General features: G+C 46.7%; 1 protein-coding gene across 5 annotated transcripts in view; it reads right to left on the minus strand.

Annotated features, from left to right (window-relative positions):
• CRMP1 (collapsin response mediator protein 1) overlaps positions 1 to 23,106 on the minus strand; it is a 74,236-nt gene that overhangs the window by 19,304 nt on the left and 31,826 nt on the right. For all 5 annotated transcript variants that reach the window (XM_049108637.1, XM_025437546.3, XM_025437547.3 and 2 more), the window contains exons 4-6: positions 19,308 to 19,472; positions 5,732 to 5,793; positions 3,652 to 3,732 (exon numbers count right to left, since the gene is read on the minus strand). In XM_049108637.1, the coding sequence (XP_048964594.1) occupies positions 3,652 to 3,732; positions 5,732 to 5,793; positions 19,308 to 19,472 (308 nt within the window). The remainder of the gene's footprint in view (positions 1 to 3,651; positions 3,733 to 5,731; positions 5,794 to 19,307; positions 19,473 to 23,106) is intronic.

A 23,106-nucleotide genomic window follows, 5' to 3' on the forward strand; every position in this document is an offset into this window, starting at 1 on the left:
GTGTCCCTCACAGAAGCTTTTTATACTAATAGTCCCAAAGTTGAAACTATCCCAATATCCATCAATTAGAGAATACACAATGACATATTCCTGCACTGGAATTCTACAGGGATGAAAAAAGAAAAAAATTGTTGTTTTGTGGACAACAGGGAGGAATCTCACAGACCGTTTTGAGCAAAAGAAGCCAGACATAAAAGAACAAATACCATATTGTTCCATTTTTATGAAGTTCAAAACTAGGCAAAACAGATGCATATGGTGGACGATTTCTAAGAGGCCCCCAACGGGCCCCCACCTCCTGGCTCCCATACCCTGTGTGACCCCTTGCAGGTGGGCTGGATCTAGCACCTTGGTTCTGATGAACAGAACAGGGACTAAAGAGATGGTATCACTACCGAGAGGAGGTCACAAAGGACTCTCACCTCCACCTTGCTCATCCTCCCCTTGTTCTCCCACTTGCTCACTTGGAAGGAAGCCAGTTGCCCCACTGGAGCTGCCCGCATGACAAGGAAGCAAGCAAACTGTTGGGTAATGGTTAGCCACCAAGAGCAGAGGCTATCAGTCTGAGAGCTTGCAAAGAACTGAATCCTGAGGACCAGCACTTGAGTGGGACTGGAAGTCCTGCCTGACATCTTCACTGCAGCCTGTGATAGACCCCACTAAGCCACATCTGGACTCCAGACCCATGGAACCATAAGATAATAAATGGTTATTGCTTTCAGATGTTAAGTTTTGGGGTACATTGTAATACAGAGAACTAATGTAGATGGTGGTACCCAGAAGTAGGTGTTACCATAACAACCACCTGGAGCTGTGGGAGTGGCCCTGGGGCCAGGCAGTGAATGGAGACTGGAAGAATTTCAAGGTGTGTGTTGGAGAAAAGCCCAAAGTAGCCGGGAATGAACTGTCAGTAGAAAGTCGGACTTTGAGCAGCTTGGCAGTGAGAGCTCAAAAGGGAGCTAGGAGGTTACTGAAGCTGGAGCTTGCTGTGTCAGAGCAGAAGGCTCAGCGGCGCTGCCCTCTGCAGTGATGTGGGAGCAGAAACGGGCCTACAGAGCCAGGAGTACAGCCCAGTGAGCTGTTGGGGGTTCTGGCTGGTTCCTTGCTGCCACTTGGAATAAAATGTGAGAGGAAAAGTAATGGAAGCAAGGGATATTAAAAAGGAATCAGGTGCCTGGTAACTCAGTAGGTTAAACGTCCAACTCTTGATGTCAGCTTGGGTCTTGATCTCAGGGTCATGAGTTCAAGCCCCACATTGGGTTCCACACTGGGCATGGAGTCTACTTTAAAAAAAAAAAAAAAAGAAGGAACTAGGTCATGATGGCCTTGAAAATTCTCTGGTTCTCCAAAGAGCAAAAGATAATGCAATTAAGACACGCCTTCACGGGGCACATGGGTGGCTCAGTCAGTTGAGCGTCCAACTCTTGACTGGCTCAGCTCATGATCTCAGTCCTGGGATCAAACCTCGTGTCAGGCTCAGTATGGAATTTTCTTGAGAGTCTCTCTCTCCCTTTCCCTCTGTTCCCCAACCCACTCATTCTCTCTCTCTCTCTCATTCTCTCTCTTTCTCTCCAATAAATAAATAAATCTTTTTTAAAAATCTAAAATAAATGTCTTCTGAGAAAATATCAAATCTAGGACATAAGCCGCAGATAGTAGTCCAGAGACAAAGCTGGGGTGTGGCCCCACAACAATGGCGAAGAACTGGAAAGAGAGGCTAGTGCCTCCAAGGTGAATCAGTCACAGAAAGGCCCTTTAGAGAGGCTGACAGAGAACCCCAAGAGCCTCTCTAACAAGAGCTCAGGGCGTGAGCAGGGTAGGAGTGAGTGGGCTTACCTGGAAGAAATCTGTGGGTGTCTTTTATCTGATGGATTCCCAAGGAGCAAATAAAAGCTGGGAGGACCACCTTAGGAAAACACTGTCAGCCGGGGCTGAATGGTATGAAAGGAGGCAGTGGGACCTCCAAACTCCACTGGGCAGGAAGCAGGTTCGGTGACAAGCATGTGCTATCTTTAACGGAAAGGATGGATGATGGAAGTGGGTGGACAGAACCAAGAGTCCAGAAGGTGGAGCCAAGAGACATGCAGAACTATTCTCAGGCTCCAAGACCTAATCGGGGACTTGCCAACATGTACCCAACAGGATTTCAGAACAGCTTTGGGCCAATCCTGAAGCCTTCTGTTTCCCCTCTTGGAAAGGAATGTCCACCCATTGCTGTATGCTGTATGTTGAGTGTATGTTGAGGAGAGGCAGAGAACTAGCCTCTTTGTCTCCGGAGACCTCCAGATTGTAGGAACCCAAGGAGCCTCATCTACATACACCTAGATCTGACTTAGACACTTCCAGTCTTTGGGGCTGTGATGGCTCTGGAGGACCCTGGAAGGGGATGGATGTGCTCTGCATGTGAGCGGGACACCAATCACTGGTCAGAGGACAGACTGGCAGACAGCCTCTGAGAGGGCCCCCAGTGATCCTCACTTCCTGGCATTCACACCCTTGTATAATCCCAACTAAGAAGTTAAGCCGGTAGCTAATGTTCATAGTGAAGCATTAGAGCTCATGCTTAGCCATCGTGGCGCAGCCCTGCTGTGCTCCAGAAAGGCCTTTCATCCCGGCTCTGTGCCCCATGTTATAGTGAACAAACTTTTCACATCTGAGCCCCGGTTTCCCTATCTATAAAATGGGGATGTCTGTGTCATGGAGTAGTTGTGAACATCACTATATAAAGTCCATAGCATCATGCCTCGTATTCACTACTCTAATTAGATGCATCCAAATGTTCTCCTGTATCTTGCCTGATCTTGCTTTGTGACGTCATGACCAACCCATGCCCCTGGACCTGAGGCCAAGTGGCCGTCCGTGACCTCCCCCTCTTCTTCTCCATCCAGTCAATCAATGAGACCTGTGGACTGTGCTCCTTCCCTCACACACTTCACTCCTTCCACCTCCTCTATCTCCCGTCTTCATTTCTTCTAATTGCAGGAGCACAACCTAGCTGGTCACCCTGAGTCTATTTCTTTTCCCATCAAATTCTCCATCCTGCAGCCAGACTGATCAAAATGGGGTCATGTCTCTCCCTCTCCAAAATTTTGTATGGCTACAGCCTACTGTGTATCAGATACTGGATTTCACATACATGATATCATTTCATTTTCATGAGGCAGGTGCTTCTGGGTGAAGAGCAGGAGCCCTCGCAGGGTAAAGTTCCCTGCCCAAGGTCAGAGGGCTGGGAGGCGAAGGGGCCTGGGCTCTGGCCATTATACCTGCTCCCCAGGCCTATGAGATAATGAGCAATACCAGCTTCCACATGCTTCACCTCTGGCCTCCCCCAGGTTTGCAAAGCGTCTCCATCCAATCCATCAATCCTTTCTGTCCCTCATGCAAGCCCCAAGAGGGTCACAGGGCAGTTACGCCAACCCTACCACACACGTGAGGAAGCTGAGCCAATAGGCAACACGGCCTGCAGAAAGCCCCCCGTGGATGGTGTGAGTGTGACTCACCCTCGGAGTGTCTGATGTGCCATTGAGTTCTTGGCTGGACCCTTCACGGCCTAGCCACCTCGCTGATCGACGTCCCCACCCCTCTGATCACACAGTGACAGCGCCGGGGACGTGGACCGGAATGGCAACGGTGGACAGCCATGCCACTCACCTGAGCTATCAAGTCTCCATTTTCGGCGTGGACCAAGATCACAGCTCCCAGCCCCTTCAGGAAGGTGAAGGCTTCATAGAGCTGAGGGAGAAGAAACGGGGTGGGGGCGTAAAAATATCATAGGCTGAGCATTTGCAAAGACAGCTCTTCTGCTCACAGCATCACCAGCCCACCGGCCCCTGCAGAGGCAGCATGGCTGCTCCGTTCATACCAATGGAATGCTTGCTCAACCAGGTAAGCCTGGGAAAGGCTCTCCCCTTGATCCTGACGCACTCTGGATCCCAAAGCAGGAGGCAGAGCAGAACCAGGCCGAAATGCCCTCAGCCTTGGTGTGCGTTGTGCCTTTTGCTTTGGTGGTGGCTCTGCCCCACTGAAGTGCCTGCATTACCGCTGGGAACAGTGTGCTGGGACCTGGCTTCAGCTCCGCTGACACTGTGTAACTGAGCGTGCTCAGCCTGTGCTGTGGGCAGAGTTCTGTAATAGCTCTAACACTCAGATAATACACACCCTGCCAGCCATCGGCTTATTTAGGCAACGCAGGCCCTGCCTGTTGCCCGTGCCCTCTTCCCACCTGCAGAGGATCTGCACTCAGACAGGTGCCCGAGGTGAGGACCAAAGCCACCACGTTCCTTCTCCCGGGCCTCTTGCATTTTACCCTGGTTCTGTATGCATGCGAGACAGCACCCCACCCTCGGGACGTGTGCTTTTAGACGTGGACAGCAGGTGGTGATGGGGGGGGGGCTTTGGGGGCAGGAAACACCTTCCAGGATCCCCCCTGGCTCAACTCCATCTATCCCTGGAGCTTTGGTGGTTAGAATGAAACAGGTGAAGACCTCAATTACCCTAGACAGACAGAGTGCTATTTTGTCATGAGACTGAACCAACTTTAGCCTTTTGGTGTCAAATCAAAGTCCTCCAGGGCATCTTGGCACAAGTTAGTCTCTGTAACTCCAAGCGTTTATTTTGAGAGGCAAGACCTAGATATGTCTCCCACTGATATCAAAGTGCAGGTGATAAGGAATAACAGCTTATCAATGCCCATATGTGTGCCCAGCACTGTCCTAGAGTCTTGTATTAGCTCATTGAGTCCTCTGACACCCTGTAGGAGGCAGGTGCTCTAATGAGTCCTAAGGCACAGAGAGGTTGGGAAAGCTGCCTCAGGGGGCACAGCAAGTTGAGGATTGCAGCCAGTCTGGCTAGAGCACCCACGCCCTTTGCCACCACACTGCCCCCACCATTTTAACCAGCAGAGGGCAGGGCAACGATAATAAACACAAACCAGGAGTCCCAGTGGTGTGAGGAGGCCAGGTGGCCGCAGACAATAACCCCGACACCCACATCACTACAGCATCACCTTCTCAAGCTCCTCTCACCCACATGACAATTGTTTGAAGCTGGCACAGCCAGAGGTGACCACACTGCATGGATGAGAAAACTGAGGGAGGGAGTAACCTCAGCCACTCAACTAGCTGGAGAGACAGCCAGGGCTCCCCCCTGGGTCAGAGCTAATGACTTGGTGCCCGAATTTGCTATATCTCCAGAATGAACTGCTGAGCTTTTGGAAAAGTACAGTTTCCTGAGCCCTACCAATGAGCATCTGTCACAGGATCTAGGAGTCTGTCTATTTTATTATTATTTTATTTACTTATTTGAGAGAGAGAGAGGGAGGAAGAGGGAAAGGGAGCAAGAATCTGAAACAGAGCACAGAGCCTGACATGGAACTTGATCCCATAACCATGATTTCATGACCTGAGCTAAAGAGTCAGATGCTTCACCAATTGAGCCACCCAGACACCCCTAAACGTCTGTCTTTTTAAGGAACTTTTTAGATGTTACTAAGGATGAGATGGGTTTGGGAACCACCAAGCAACCGACTTGACCTCACACTAGTAGCCAGAAAGGAAAGCAGGCCCAGCAGAGGTGGGGACCACCATAGGTCACACAGCAATTTAGTGTCAGAACCAGGACTTGAACCCAGAGCTCTCCCCTGCCTGTTCTGACAGCTCCTTTGCCCTGTGCTGCCTTATGCAACAGAGTAGCCTATTCCTGCCCCAGAGAGGAGGTGTGCAGGTGGACCTACCTGGCTATCAGACATTTGATAGAGATCCTTATATGCCATGTAGACTTGGAAGGAATTGACACCTGTTTCAAGATAAAAAAAGAAAACAGAAAAATGCATTTAAGAAAAAAAAAGCATTCCTTTCCAGTAAATCAATGATCATAGTACAGAGTGGTAACCACAAAGACAGGTGTCACTAGAACTCACAGAGGGGGCATCAAAACCAGCCTGGGCTTGTGGGTGAGGGGGGTCAAAGGAGGCTTCCAGAGAAGTCACACAAGCTGGATCTGAAGGAAAAGAAGGGAGGAAGAAGAAGAAGAGGGGGAGGCGGAAGAGGAGGGAGGAAACTGGACTGAGAGGAGGGTGAGCATGGATGGTAAGGTGGACGAAAAGACAGGGTGTGAAGGTACTAGAAGTGTGCTGGATTCAAGGGACCATGTGTTTTTTTTTTTTAATCCTCTACTTTTTTTTATTATGGTAAAATACATATAACAAAATTCACCATCATAGCCATTCAGTGGCATTTAGTGCATTCAAAATGTGCAACCATCACCACGATCTACTCGAGCATGTGTTTTTAAAGGAAGGAGTGACATGATCAGAATTTTTTGTCTCAGAAAGACTATTTTGGAAGGAGTGTGGAGGATAGGTCTACAGAGCATCATAGGGAAATGGCAGATGGTAGGAGGATGCAGATGGCCAACAGGACAGGTGTGCTGAGGCTCTGAGTCAGGGCAGGAGCTGCAGGGGTGAGGTGGGGTGGGGGATTCAAGAAGGTTGAAATGACAGGACTTCACAGGCTGTGTGGACAGGCCAGGAGGGAGCAGGAGACATAGGAGATTCCTTCCTAACACACCTTCCAGTTGCTTGAGGACAGGGACCATGTCTTATATACTCTTTCAATTTGCACACCCACTATATGTGCTGTGCCATTAATGTTTGTTCATGGAATCCAGAAATGTTTGGGTAAGAATACGAATTTAGGGCAAAGTATTAAGTGGAATTGATACTTTATACTAAAACAATAGTGAAGACAATCCTAAAGTCTTTTCTTGTGCAGAGAACCCTAGCCACAAAAATTCCCCATCCAAATTATCAGAAAAAAATTTAAAGAGAAAAATAACATTCAGAAATTAACATTAAAAGTATCAGTTTTGAATTCATCAAGTATACTTAAATAAAAATAGGCAATTACTTGATAGTGTATTCCTTGTAAAGACAAGCCCTTTTTAAATATAAAAACAAAACCTCATATATGCAGAGACACAGATTATCAGTGAGAAAACAGGTAAAACTACAGTGAGAGATAAGTTCATAACCTTAAATGCTTCCTTACTTCTTTAACATAAAGAGAAGCAAATATTAACCTAGTAAGCTTCCATGATAAGAATTTTTTTTCATGTTAAGAAATTTTTAAAAGGACAATTCACCAGAAATTAGAAGTAAATGACAAATAAAAGCAGAAATAATGAATTAGCAAACATGGTAAGATTAATAAATACATCCTAGAACTCCATCTTGGGGGTGAGTGGACTGAGTCAAGTCATCTCATATTGAAAGCTGTCTCAAAAAAATCATGACAGATTTGAATTGTTATCAATGGAAATCTTCTGTAGAGTAATTCTTAAAACCTCAAAACAAAAAGCAAACAACCAACACGGTAAATATATATGCAACAAATTTAACAGAGGTTTTAAAAAAGATCCTCTGATTTAGAAAACACCAGACAGCAGTTATTTTGGAGGGAGGAGGGTGTTATGAGGGGCCCATGGCGATTCCACTGGGGGGTATCTGGCAAAGTCCTACTGTTTGCCTGAGTGGGATAGTCTTGTAATAATTCATAAAGTCACAGTTTTTTTTTAATGTTTTTTTTAAGATTTATTTATTTATTTATTCATGATAGACACAGAGATTGAGAGAGAGGCAGAGACACAGGAGGAGGGAGAAGCAGGCTCCATGCCAGTAGCCCGACACGGGACTCGATCCTGGGACTCCAGGATCGCGCCCTGGGCCAAAGGCAGGCGCTAAACCACTGAGCCACCCAGGGATCCCCAAGCCACAGTTTTTAATTTGTGTGGTTTTTCTGCTCCTGCTTTATGCTAAAAATATTAAAATCAAAACGAAGAAGCCAAAAACCCCAAAGGTAAACAGTACTTTCAGATAATTTAAGAAAAAAAAAAGTGGCTAATAAAGATAAAAATATTTGCTCTTATTTATAATCAAAGTAATTAGAATTAAAACCTCAGGACTATACCACATTTTAAAATATGTTGCCCAGTGCTAGTCAAAGTGCATCAAAATGAGTCCCTCCTATATACCAATTTGCACCTGCTTAAAAAACCAATTAAGCAATGCATATCAAGAGTAGCAAATGTTCTCATATGTTTGGCCTGATAACTCCACTCCTAGCAATAGAGCCTTGGAAACACAGTGAGCTCTGGAACTCCCAAAACCTCCCAAATTCACATATGCCATCATCATAGTTTTTCTCCAAGGAAGCGGCATGGAACACCAATTCTCAAAAATTGTGCTGAGCCCTTATTGGACTGTCCACCCATTGATGATACACGCCAGTTCTCAGAAACCCCTTACTCTATCCACCCCATGCCCTTGGAAGCAGCCATGTCCATACCAGGTGACCCCAGACCACAGAGGTTAGTGCAGGGCTAGGCACCCGGCAGATGTTGAGCTGAGCCAGGAGGAGGGACAGAGTCAACCTAACACCCAGAAACTGGCTGGTCTCCAAAAGAGATGTACAGATACATAGCAGGCTGCTGCCTTCCAGCCTGGTGGCTACAGAAGCAGAGAATGCAGGTCAAGGGTGAGGGGAGAACAGAGTTGGCTCAAAGACAAAAGCACAGATGAGCACGGGGCAAGGCTCCATGGCGTGGAATCCTTGGGTACATGTCATTATCACTAAGGCAAATCTGCTTCATTAAACTTAAGCCAAGCTCTAGGGGGATTCTGTTGTTTGCAATCAAACCTGGAGATGCTAGTATCTAGATTGGTGAAGAAAAATGGATTCATCAACAGTAAACAGTTGGGTTTTTTTTGTTTTGCTTTGTTTTGTTTTGTTTTTTACCGTAGGGCTTCTCACAGATTTTAACATGATCATGTGCATTAAGAATATTCAAGAACAGAATGAACAGAGAGCATTTCCCAAACTTATTGGACCTCGGATGCCCTTTTTCATGAAATATTTATTTCCTCACTCATCAAATATTTACTAAGTACTTATTATGCATGAGCACCATTCTAGAAGTTCGAGATACAGCTGTGAATAAGGAAGGAAGAATGCCTGTCTACATTCTACTAGGAATAAGCCATAAGCAAACAAGTAAGTAAGGTAATTTCATGCAGAGAGGGGAGCTAGGAACAAATTAAACAGGATGGTAAAATTTTTAAAGTTTCACAAAAGTTTTACAGTGACTCTGTCTCTCCCAAGAGGCAGATCTATTTCTCCACTCCTTGATCGCTGGCTGGTCTGGAGACTTGCCCTGAGCAAGGGCATGAAGCAGAAGTGGCGCCATATTGGCTCTAGCCGTGCCTTGGGACTTCATGTTCACCTTGGAGCCCCATGTGAAGAGGTTCAGGAGAACCTTCTGGAAGACAGGTCATGGAGATGTACGTTTTGTTTATCCATTCACCCACCAGCGGACATTTGAGTTGCCTCCTCCTTATGGCTGTTGTGCCTAACGCTGCTATGAACATGGGAGTACAAATCTCTCTTCAAATCCCTGCCTTCAAGTCTTCTGGATAAATACCCAGAAGTGGAATTGCTGGATCATAGGGTAGCTCTATTTTTAATTTTTTGAGGACCCTCCATATTGTTTCCCACAGCAGCCACACCAGTGTACATTCCCACCAATGAGGCCCCAGGGCTGCCATCTCCCTACATCCTTGTCAACGCTATTTATTTTCAGTTTTTTCAATAACAGCCCTTCTAATTGGGGATGAGGTGGTATCTCATTGTGGTTTTAAAAGTGTCTATTTTCAACCACTGGGTTTTGGAGTGGTTTGTCACAAAACAAAGGCTAACTGATCTAGAAATCAATGCCTAGAGGTCAGGGGCCATAGTGGCCAAAACCTAGCATGTGTGGCACTGGCCTTGGGACTGTGTAGAGGGTGGAGGTCAGAACAGTCCCATGGAAACTACACCAGAGGCTAGGGAAAAATCGCCAACAAACTGTTAGTGGAAGGTGGGAAAGGGGCCACTCCAGGCAGCGGCAACACAAAAGGAAAAAACTGCCACTTGTGGTAACATGGAGAAAAATGTACCCCTAAGAATCTGCATATCTGCCTGAAGTGATTTCCGTGAAGAGCGCAGTTACATGCTTAAGGGCCAATTGGTTTCCTTAAGCCAAGTATGATGAAGTGCCAGAAGGAAGACATCAAATAGGACCAGAGAGACAAGGAATGGTTCAGTTTGCAAGCAGGATTCAGTGGACACACAGGGCTGCTTCTCGTCTCTATTCCTTCCAACCTACAAATAGTTAAAGGAAAAAATGGACCTCAGGGTAAAGATTAAATCAATGATGTGCCCAGAACTCTTTGTTAAGACCTCCTAAAAACTCAGGGTGGTGCCTAGAAAACTTCCCTGGGCAGACAAAAGAGCGTCCAAGAATCTTAAAGGCATCATCACATGGCACACACCAACAGCCACCTAATGTAGAGGGAAGCTCGTCTCAAAAAAAGATTTGTCCTGTGGACTGAGCTATAATGTGATCCATCAAAAAACCCACAATGGTTTTAAAAAAAAAAAAAATACGCTCTTTGATGAAAAGAGCCTGTTCAAAATGAAAGGGGTCTCTGGCCACCAACTTTCTATGGGTAGGAAAAGGGCTAAGAAAGGCCCTTTGCTGCAAACATGGGCCATTTTTATGGAAAGAGAACTATATCTCCAAGGGTCAAACCAAGAGTCCAAAGGACAGAGCCTGAGCTATGTAAACAATGGCCTAGGGCAGGGGACAGGAAGCTTTTCTATAAAGGGCCAGAGAGTAAATCTTACAGACTTTGTGGGTCACATGTAGTTTCTGTCACATACTCTTTGTTTTTTGGTGGTTGTTCTGCTTTGTTTAAAAAAAAAAAAAAAACTTAAAAATGTAAAACCATTCTTGGGTGATAGGTTACATAGAAACAGGCAATGGAGCTATATTAGGCCACAGATTGGGGTTTGCCAAGCTTTGAACTTGGGTACTACTCCCAAGAAGGACTAGCCCCAATGAAGAACTATTCTCTACTCCCAGAGAAGATCTTCCCAGAAGCAGGTGTCCAACTGGATTCCAGAATTTCTATGAAGTTATGACTGTGCACCACTAGTTTTCTCTCTTTTCAAATGGGAGTGTTGGTTGTGGTTGTCCTGTCCATGTGCCGCCACCGTAATGTGGGGTGCATGGGGTGGCGAGGCACACAACTCATCTCTTAGGTTCTTTGGATCAAGAGAAGCCACACCCAAGGAACCTCATCTAGATCCTACATAGATGCTCATAATGAGATCCTGGACTCTGAACCTGATGCCAAAACCAGATGGCATTTTGGAGTGGCTGAGGGGGGTGAGTGAGAATATTTTGAATGAAAGACAACTATATACTAATTGTGGCCAGATGAGACACAATTTAGATTAAAGTGGCCATAAATTCTTCCAGGTTCCTTCCATCAGAGGTGGAATCCTTTTCCCCATCCTTCAAATCTGGGATACTCTTGTGACTTGACTTGACCAACAGGACGTAATTGAAATGATGATGTATAAGTTCAAAGCTTAATCCTCTAGGCCTTTCAGCTTTCACACTCACCTCTTAGAATGCTACCACCAAGCAAAGAGGTCCAGAGAGCCCATTAGAGGATGAAGGATCACATGCAGAACATCCCCCAGCCATCCCAGTTGAGGCCCAAATGTCTGAGTGAGCCCATGTGAGATCAGTAGAGAAGCTGCTCAACTGAGCCCAGATGCAACTGCCACCCAATAGTGTCACAAGGTAATTAATGATTATTGTTTTAAGTCCCAGTTTTGGAGTGGTTTGTTACACGGCAAAAGCTAGCTGCTACACAGGGCCATGTGATAAAAAGACAGTGGAAGTTCCTGCAGAAAGATCCAGAAGGTTCATACCAATGGTGGAATGACACAATTGTCCTTGCATTGCTATTTTTAGAACATAGCCAAGTGACACAGGCTAAATATTTGACCCAAGTGACACAGCCCAGCAATGAGCCAATGTGAGTTCTTCTCCTCTTTACGGGGCTGGGTTTTTTTTTTTTTTTCCTCTCTCTTCTTTTCAATGATTTCTAAATTAAAGTTTCTATTTTGAGAGTGAAACACTGCTGGCATCCATCAAAACTAATAAGTACTATTAATAGTGTCTGGGGTCTGTGGCTTAGAAAACACAGGCAGGACTCCCCTGTCAGTGGTTTATAAAAAATCCCATCCTAGTCATTCTCCCCTGCCAAGTCCACACACTTGCTGGCACCACCATTTTCTAGAATAACTTCCTCTTGTATTTTGAGATTTCTAAAATAAGCCATAAACTGCTTGATCTAAAGATGGATCCAAGTGCTGAGCGATGGCTCTCATGCCACACAGGCTGAGTCTGTACTTAGGAGAGGCACTGTGGGCCTGTTCTTTTGGCAGTCTGAATGCAGTGTGAAGAGCACCTGGCAAGAAGGAGGTCGGAGGCTGGCAGCAGCTTTAAGGAGCTGCAATCTGTGCCCTGGATAAGGGCTCCCAGCAAAGGGAGCACCCAAGGGAGCTAAATCCAGCCTGAGCCCCAGCTGCCAAGCCTGTGCCCTGAGAGAAAGGCACGTTTTTCCAAGGCACCAAGAGGGTAACTTTTTGAAATTCTCACAAAGACACCAAAGTGCTAGCAGCAGCTCTGTCAGGGAGCCGAGTCCAGGTGCTAGCTGCTGTGTGACACTGGGGAAGTGACTGCACTTCTCTGGGTTTCCATTTCCATTTCTAAAACAGGCAGATGGAACTATATGAGCTCTACCTTGATTTCTTGTCCTGAAAATTTCCTGCCCTTATTTTTATAGTCCAATGATGATGGCCATCCAGATTCCTGAGCCAGCCCTCTGACTTAGAGAGGGCTGTGCTAAAAATGCTTCAGGAAAGGAGACCAGGTGTGTTCCTCCCTCCCTCACTTCCTTCCCTAACTTACTCATTCATGCATTAAGTATTTACTGAGAGCTTACTCTATGCAAGATGTGTGCTAAAAACACTTGGGGTACAGGAGTCGGTAAGAGCATCTTTCAGGAACTTAGCTCTCCAATATTTGCTGTACCTCTCCTAGGTGTAAGAATCTGAGGAAAAACCCTTGAAAGCCACATAAGCAACTTGACACTGACCCTGGGGATACTGTGGAGTCACTGCAGGTGTTCACACTAATTGCTTTTTTATATCCCATATCTATGGCTGGGAGAATAATGCACTGGAGGAGTAAGACTAGGTGCGGAGACCAGGGATGAGGCCAAGGAGGAATCTGGACAAGACACAGTGAGCCCCCCTACCAGGAAAGGGACTTGGGTGGAGACCCATAGTCAGAGCTGAGCTACTGCAGACACAAAGTCAAGGATCCAGTGACAGATGGGGAGGGGAGAGAGTGGGAAAGGCACATGGAGAATGACCACTGACATGGTTCCCATGCCTTGAGTGAACGGCTAGACAGGGGTTCCCCTCACAGAGATGGGGACCCAGTGTGACAGCAGAGTTTACTGGAAAGGGTAATGGGTTTGGGAGAACCTGGTAAGTCTGAGCCCCCAGGGGGCATCCTGAAAGCCATATCCTACATGAGCTGGGGCCAGGGTCACAGGGGGATGGATGGTGAGGACACTATGGAAACTGAAGGCCCCTCAGGAAAGTGAGCCTGGACTGGAGCCCTGAGGTCACCACCATTCACTGAGCACCTTGGGAAGGAGAAAGAAGACCAGGCAGGGCTGGGTGGGGCTTGTAAATGATCCTACCTGTGTTTTGATGGAGCGACAGGTGTATAGAGGAGGGGAAGTGGCTTCAGCCAAGGCTCATGACAGTGCTGCTTGCCTTGAGGATGAGAAGGAATCCATGCACTTGGGAGCCCTGATAACAACATCCTTTATAACCATCCACCCAACTTCAGACACAGGACTGGCCAACAGGAAGAAAAAGGCAAGAACAATTGTTCTGGACAGGGGCCAGCCTCTACTGAGGAGCCTCGAATTTCTTATCTTGTTTCCCCTCCAGACCCTCTGGTCCTAGCAACACCTATAGTCCATCTGCATTAACCCTCTGGGTGTCAGAGGAGGGCACTTTGCTGGCCCATCCACCCTAGAGCAGAGGGTTCAGGTCATCTCCTTCAGGGAATGTGAGGTAGAGCCTGTGACCCATCCTTGGGCCAGGGGGTCATAGGAGGCTGATGTTCCTTTGGGTCACTGCTAAAACCCTGACACAAGGGTGGACACAGGGCAGGCCCTGAGCAGCCATCTGGCCAGTGATCCTGACTCTGCTTTGCATCAGAACACCTGAGCTTTGCAAACACATCCCTCTGGGAATTTGGGTTCAGCTGTCTAGGGGCCAGGCTCTGTTCAGCTTCCACGAGCTCCTTGGCCTGGGAGAACTAGAGATCTAATCCAAGCGCCTTCTTCTCCCAATGAGACAACTAAGCAGGAAGCCACTGTGTGCCAGGAACAGAGAGGAGAAAAACCCACTCCTACTGGAGTACTTTCTGCAGATGAGGGCAGCGAGAGCCCTGAGCCCCACAACCCTGCTGGAGAAGCCCCCTCTGGGGCTGTGAGAGCTCCAAGGGGACACCAGCCTGGAGCACAGAGCAAGCAGGAAATGCTTCCAGGAGGTGTGGTTGCTTGAGCCCATCTACAAGGATGAACCTCCAACATTGGACTGGTTTAGGGCCTCCCTGCATGTCTCAGAGGCACCACAATTAAGCATCCCAGGGGCCACCAAACAATGAACAAGGCTGAAGTCCCTGGCAGGAGAGGGGGTAAGTGTTGAGGAGCCTTCCTAAGGGACCACACTGCCTCAGGTTCCTGGGAGGGGGGAGACAGGCGGTGGGTGTGAGGCCCCAGAGATGACATGCTGCTTCCTGACCAAAGCTCTATTATTGAAGGCACTGCCTCTGTGGGTGGCTGTATAGACACCAGCCCTTCTCACTGCAGTCTGCTGTCCTGCCAGAGCCCATCAAGTGTGGACGCGGGCCCCTGGCCCTGGCAGCACTACTTCCTCCTGCATCACCAAGGCAGGTCAGGGTAGGACCTCTCTCCACAGAGGGCACCCCTTTTATTTCACTCCATGGGGAGTATCAAGGGACATATGGAGCAGCAAGCTCTGCATGAGGTCCCCAACGCCTGGGTTCCAGTTAGGCTTAGTAGCTCACCATCCGTAGTACCTCAAGTAAAGCAATCCCCACCATGTACTATGTACCTCTGGGGTTGCTGTGACAACAAACACCTGGCATCCGAGTGGAGAATTAATACTGAGCTCAGACTGTGGGTTTTGTACCCAGTAACAGAGTCCTAGTGCTATGGATGAGGGGCCACTGTGCAACCTCAGAGAGAGTCAGCTAGGGGACTCGCCCAGCATCACATGGCCAGGAAGTGGAAGGGTAGGATTTGAACCCAGGCAGCCCGACTGCTGGGATCATCCTACACCCTGCTGGTTCCTGTAAGGCACATGACACAAGTCATTTCAATGGGACTTGTCTGAGAGAAAACAGTAATGCTGCCCAACTGTAGAAAACGAAGCCAAGTTAGAGACAGACCCAGCAGCTTTCTCACCGGGCTCAGGTCAATGGAGCTGCCAAACTTGTTCCTGGAAACCACTTCCCGTTCACCCACTCCCCCTTCACTGGTGTTGGCTCCCCAGCCCAACACCAGTAAGCCCACACAGATGGAGGGTGGAGAGCACCCAATGTCCACTTGCAGAGCTATTCGTCCTATGAAATCTTTCCACAGACAAGCATGAATATCTTTACAAAAATGTTTTCCCATAACACTATTTGAAATAGCAATTGGAAATAGGCTGAAGTGGATGCTATCATGAGCCCCTTCAGAATGAAGGACTTCTCCCCCTCCCCCAGCTGCTGGGAGAGCTGCAGGCAGATGACCCTCAGCTGTCAGCCCTGTTTGAACCATCCTCCATATACAGAGTAGCTTAGCTCAAGGCCATGCCCCATCCCAGGGGGGCCATACCCAGTGCCTGGCTGATGGGAGCTATGAAGTCCCCAGCCCCCTTGGCTTCCTCAGGATCCCTTGGCAGGGTGTCCAGGTCTCAGAGCTCCTTGCAGCCAATCTTATTTCCTGAGCTTCACTCACAGGTGCTGATCCAATGATCACTCTGGGAGAGGCAAAATAACAGCCCCCCCCACCCAAGATGTCCCCACCCTAATCCTCAGAACCTTTGAATATGGTGCCCCCACAACAAAGGGAACCTGAAGATGGGATTAAATTAAGGAGCCTGAGAGAAAAGATCATCCTGTATTACCTGAAAGGGCCTAGTGTGATCACCAGAGTCCTTTTTAATGAAAGAAGCAGGGGAGAAGTCAGAGTCAATGTTGGGGGAGGCAGTGGCTAGAAGGATCAGAGGTCATGAGCCAAGGCATATGGGCAGCCTGTTGGGGGCAGAAAAGGCAAGGAAGGGTTTTCCCCAGGGCCCCCAGGAGGAACCTGCCCCACCAGCACCTTGACTTGAGCCCTAAGGCCCAGGCCCACTTCAGACTTCCTGCCTCCAGAACTGCCATTTGGGTTGTTTTACACCACAAGCTGGGGGTGCTTATTATAGTAGCAATAGGAAACTAATCCACACTCATTTCCTGCAGACTAATCTCTAGAGTTTGCTCCCTGGGAGCCCTGACAACACAATTTTTAAATATTTTCCAATAGGAAGTAGATCAACCCAGTACCTCCATAAAATTGAATACTCTGGAGGTCTTATCAGAAATGATGGAATGATGATAAAATAAATAACTAAAAACACAGAAGCCACTGGATGTTATGCTATATGTTGGAAAATTGAACTCCAATTTAAAAAAATATATGTAATAAAAAATTAAATAAATAAAATAAAAACACAGAAGCCTTACCAAGGGCCAGCGGTATTCTAAGTACTTTATGTATTTCCTCTCACTTGATCTTCGAAACAACCTTTTTATGACCTCTATTTTCCAGATAGGGAAACTGAGATATACAGATATTGAATGATTGGCTCAAGGTCACACAGTTGCTAAGTGGAAGGGCCTGGTGATCTACAGCATTTTATTGAGTGAAAAGCATGGTGCAAGATGATGCACATTACAGTCGCACTCATATAAGGGTGATGTATATGTAAGTGTGTATACACTTACACAAATAGAAAAGATGCCTGGGAAGACGAACACCAAATTATCACTTTTTACTTTAGACACTTCCAAATTGTTGTTTCTCAATAAACACGCACTAATTCTGAAACTTAAAACAATAAAAAAAATTCTATATTAGGAGTTGGACACTTAAAACCATGAATGCTCCTAAAAACTTCCCCAAATCACTTCTGTGCAGGTATCTGGCCAAGAGAAGAAAATCCTCTGTCTTCTTCTAAGACAATGCAATAAATACAACCCCACAAAGTCCCCCTCCTGACAGAGCTGTGGCACTCTCCTGTGACCGAGTGTTCCATCTGACCCTCCTCCACATCCCCACATGTAATCAGGCTGCTAATACTGATGTGATGCAGCCCATGGGGTAAAGTGGGAAACTACTCAGGATTTAACACTAGGTGAGAAAGGCAAGACACAACATGGTAAATTCCCTTGGATTATGATTCTGTACAAGAGTGTGATTCACAACAACTGCAATGAACAGACATTGCCTTCTCGATATGGAGAACTCAGACATACAAAACCCAAACTCATAAGTGGGCAAAGAACATAACTGGACATTGACATAAAGGTATGCAAAATGTCTACCATAATTAATGATAAAAGAACTGCAGTGTATAGTGGTAGATTGAATTTGGCTCATCGAATTTGCAAGCATTTTATAGAGGAAAGAACACCCAAAGGTGCAAACATGCAAAGAGCCAAAGACCTGGGGATTGTGAGCATGTAAGTGTGTGCACCTTTCAGGAAAGCAATTTGGCTAAAAGTGTCATGATCTTGGGGATCCCTGGGTGGCACAGCGGTTTAGCGCCTGCCTTTGGCCCAGGGCGCGATCCTGGAGACCCGGGATCAAATCCCACATCGGGCTCCCGGTGCACGGAGCCTGCTTCTCTCTCTGCCTGTGCCTCTGCTTCTCTGTGTGTGTGTGTGACTATCATAAATAAATAAAAATTTAAAAAAAAAAGTGTCATGATCTTGTAAAATGTTAAAACTTTGACCCTGTACTTCCAGTTCTGGAAATCTAAGGAAACAATTAGAGATGCAAACAAATGTTTATATACGAAGATGTTCACCATAACACTATTTACAATAAAGCAAACAGTACCTAAGTGCCCAATAAAAAGAAAATAACTAAGCAAGTTAACCATTGCATTGTACATTACAAGTCATTAAGAAGTTATTAATGAAAAGTAATGATTACTCATAAAATGTTAAGTGAAAACAGATTCCAAATAACTACTTTCGTCTAACTATATAAGGAGAAAATCATCTAAATAGAGAACGGAAAGCAATAATCCTTAACATGAATGTAAGTGGTAACTGGGGGTAGGGCCAGAAGAGAAACATTTTTTTTTCCTTCTCTTGATTTTCTGACTTTCTTATATTGTGGCAAATATACTTTTATAATGAGAAATCAGAATATCTTACAAATTGAAAACACCCCTGAGCTCTCCTTGAAGCATTTCCTTCATCCGAGGCTGCCTCTTCAGAGAGCCTCCAAAACTGCTCCTCTCCCAGACTGAGCACTCCTGCCCTGGTTCATCCTGTTCTCTTATTCTTTGCTTCATGTGCCTTCAGTTCAAGTCACCTCAACACGATGCACATTGTAGTGTCCACACTGCGCAGGGATGCCCAGTATGAGCCCAAACAGAAGTGAGCTGGGGTGGGATAGAGATAGATAGACTCCCTCCCCATAGAGCTCAGGGTTTAACAGAAGAGCCAGACAGAGAACCAGTGTCCCATAATCCAAGAACAATGGAGAAGGTGCCCCCTCAAAAGGCCAGAGTAACCTGATATGGATATTTAAGGGATGAGCAATTCTGATTGGGGAAATTGAAGAACGTGCTAGTTGATCTTGGGCAGCAGGGTTGAAGAAAGGGCATTCCTGGCAGGGGGGTACAGCCTGAGCACAGGCCCAGCAGTGAAGCAGGTTTCAGGGGATGGCATCCAGGATAACAAGTACCCCAGATGCGTTTAGGTAGAGAAAGAGAAATGAGCCTAGATCAGCAAGAGCCTTGCATGTTAAGCTGAGGAAATCAGGCTTTCTTCTGTGAACCCAGGGATACCACCAAAGGGCTTGAAAAAGAAGAGGACAGATTCCTTAAGGAAGATCCTGTTTTTCCATTGTTTATGTGGCAGTGTGTAGCTCACAGCTGGGCTCACGGCAAATGCAGATAAAGGGATTTTTTAACTCTTACATAATGAGACCCAACAAAGAACCAGGGATTCCAGAACTGTACCCCCATTCTGAGGCTTTAACTGACCTTTGTCCTGCACCAGCACCTCCAACTCCTCCCGAACACCATCGTACCAGCTTGTGATGTCCACATGGAGGGAATAGTCGCAGCAGGATTTGGTGTCAGCTGCTTCATGCCATTTCTCGAAAGAGGTCAGCAGGCTAGACCCAGGTTCAGGGACAACATGGTCAACTATGAAAGAAAAATATGTATCAATATTGTAAAAAAGGACTCAAGCTGTTCCAATGGTAGCCTCAAGTAGCTTCTTCATCCCATCATCACCATCACCATCATCATCATCACCACCTTAAATATCATGATCACTATAATCATCACTATCATCATCATCACCATCATTATCATCACTATCACCATCAGCATCACCACCACCTTAATCACCACTATCACCCCATCATGACACCATCACCATCATTATAATCATCAGCACCACCACCATCATCATCACCATCGCCACCCTCTTCATCATCACTCTTATCATCATTGTCAATACTGCCATCACTGTGACTATCGTTACCATAACTATCAACAGTGACGACATCATCACCATTGTCATTGTCATCTTCAGCAGCAGCAGCATCACCGTTATTTACTGAATGCTAACTATGCTTCAGACATTGCCACAAGGCTTTCTATAAATTATCTCATTAAATCCTCCCAACCATCCTGTGAAGTGACTATTAATATCTCCCTTTGCAGAAGAAGAAACTGAGGCTCAAAGAGGGTAAGGAACTTGTCTAAAGTCACCACAACTAGGTAAGTGCTGGGAGGAAGATCCAAAGAGTCCCATCAGCTGCACTGAACCCTTTCCCACTACTCCATACTGATGTAGCTAAAAAGGTGAACAAGACCTTATAAGCTAAAAGAATGTTAACTTCATCACCCCTTTTTAAAAGTAAGATCTTAAAAAATATAAACCAAACTAAAGGGGAGACACCTGTTTTTTTTTAATAGACTTTATTTTTTTTTAATTTTTATTTATTTATGATAGTCATACACAGAGAGAGAGAGGCAGAGGGAGAAGCAGGCTCCATGTACCGGGAGCCTGACGTGGGATTCGATCCCGGGTCTCCAGGATCGCGCCCTGGGCCAAAGGCAGTCGCCAAACCGCTGCGCCACCCAGGGATCCCCGACACCTGACTTTTAAACCTCACTTGACTTTGCATATCCCTCCAGCTACAGCCCTGTTTCCCTATCAAGAGTAGTCCTTGTTCTCCACCCGCTCATCCCTCCACCCATCTAAAGCATCGGCCTCTGCTAATTCAATCTCCATGTCTCCAGTCCTGACTCCACGGGACCTCTCAGGGCACAGTGAATCAATCCCTCTTCTTGGCTTCCGTGACAACATGGATTTCTGGCTTTTATTCTACTACTGTGGCCATTTTTCCTGTCTCTTTATAGACTCTTCTGCCTCTACTTGGCCATTAAATGGTCAAATTCCTTACGGATTGGTCCTGGAATATCCTTCAATACAGCTGCTCATTAAAATGTACCACTCCCTCTTAGCTGCAGAACTCTGAAACCAGCTGTTTCCCTGACCTCTCCATCAGGATGACTCAAAAGCTCTTCGAGAATAAAATGTCCCAAACCTCATGCAACATTGTCCTCCCTTGCAAATCTGATCCCCGCCACTTCCTCAGCTGTGAAGATACCACCTTAGTTCCACAGCTGGGATCCAAAGGGTCATTCCTGACACTTCCTTTCTCTCAGGTATTCCCATGTCTGACCCATCACCAAGTACTTAGATTTCCATCCCACATTTCCCTGGAGCTGTCCGCCTCTGTCCACTTCCATGGCCACACTCCTAGGCCTAGTCACCCTCTTGTGTCAGCTCAGCTACTGCGATCCCTCGCCTCAGGTCCAGCCACATCCAACCTAGGCCACTCTATTCTGGTCTCTTTAAAACCCAAAGCAGATCACATCATTCCTTGCTTAAAATCCTTCAATGTCTGCCTATCATCCATTTGGAAAAGTCCAAACTTCCTGTCTCAGTCACTGAGTACCACTGGTACCATCCTCACCTTCCTGTCTAATCTCACATGATCTCATCCATAAGTCTCTACACTCATGCCTCATGGGCCTTTATCATCTCTTAAATGCGAGCAGTGTTCTCCTATCACAGGGTGCTCCCTCTCCCTGGAGCTGCTCTCCTCCACCCTCTTCACTCAGCTAATTCACACTCATCTTTTAGATCCCTGCATGAATGCTGCTTCTCCAGGGACACCTTCCCTGAGCACTTTGTCCCTCAGTTCAAAGCTCTGTGCACAGCTTTCTGTTGTAGCCTTAGTCACAGATTATAGACACATGTGTACAATCGTATAGGATTCATAACTCCCCACAAGACTGTAACCATTGGAGGATCAGCACCATGTCTGCTTTATTTATTCCCTCCCGCAACACTCAGCATAGTGTCTGGCACAGAGCAACCCACCCTCAGTAAACACCTGTTGAATGAAAACATGGGGTGGGGACTCAGAACCTCCCTGCCCCTCACTATGGTCCTCCTGGTGCTTTCATAGGTTTTTGGTGTTTCATGAAACACATTGTGAAAGCCACTCTTTTCCAGATGGGGTGGGTGGATGAGGCCCAAGGATGGGTGGGGGGCCTCCCCTAAGAGTCTCAAAGCTGATGATGGGAAAAAAACAAACAAACAAGGATCCTAGAGGTCCTGACTCCTCATCCAGGGCTCTGTCCTATACTCACTCCACACAAGTCACTGGAGCCTGCAACTTCCATCTCTACCTCTCAGAACCATCCAAGCTCCTATATCCAAGTACTTGCCATATGCCATGTACTACACTCAGGAACCTCATGTATGTATGTCTTTCAGCAACACCATGGTTGGGGGAGGCTCATATAATAAAGCCCATCCTACAGATGAGGAAGCTAAATACTGCCCATAATCATGCAGCCCTGGGTGGCAACGATCAGGATTAAACCTAGACAGCTTGGGCAGCCTGGGTGGCTCAGCGTTTAGTGCCACAATCAGCCCTGGGCGTGATCCTGGAGACCCGGGATCGAGTCCCACGTTGCACTCCCTGCATGGAGCCTGCTTCTCCCTCTGCCTGTGTCTGTGCCTCTCTCTCTCTCTCTCTCGCTCTCTCTCTGTCTCTCATAAATAAATAAATAAATAAATAAATAAATAAATAAATAAAATCTTTAAAAATAAATAAATAAACCTGGACAGCTAAGATCCAAGTCCAAAACCATCCAGGTCCAACATCTGGGCTACTCTCACTTTCCCAATGAGCAGATACAAAGGTTGCTTTGTGGAGAAGGGATGAGGACCATGCTTGTCTCATGAGCTGGGCCATCCCCTCCTGGTTCAGGAGGACGAGGCAGCTCTGACACATGAGCTCCACCCACACTAGCCAGCTCCAGCCCAGTGTACTTCCAAAGGGGAAGGAGAGAGATGGGCTGGGTTGTAGCCAGCTCAGGGTTGAGCCACTTGGACCCAAAGAGCCTATCAGTTGAAAAAATACTAAAAATCAACTGTTGCTTATTTAAATAAAATCATTTATTAAAATGGAATCCAAGAAGGGCACCTGGGTGGCTAAGTAGGTTAAGCATCTGACTTCAGCTCAGGTCATGATCTTGGGGTCCTGGGACAGAGCCCCATGTCAGGCTCTGCCCTCAGCAGGGAGTCTGCTTCTCCATCTCCCTCTCTTTCTGTCCCTATCTCTGCTCATGCTCTCTCTCTCTGTCAAATAAATAAATACAATCTTTAAGAAAATTAAAGCCACCTGGGTGGCGGCTCAGTGGTTGAGCACCTGCCTTTGTCTCAGGGCATGATCCCGGGGTCCTGGGA

Source organism: Canis lupus, chromosome 3 (genome assembly GCF_003254725.2).
Source record: "Canis lupus dingo isolate Sandy chromosome 3, ASM325472v2, whole genome shotgun sequence".
Taxonomy (NCBI): Eukaryota; Metazoa; Chordata; class Mammalia; order Carnivora; family Canidae; genus Canis; species Canis lupus.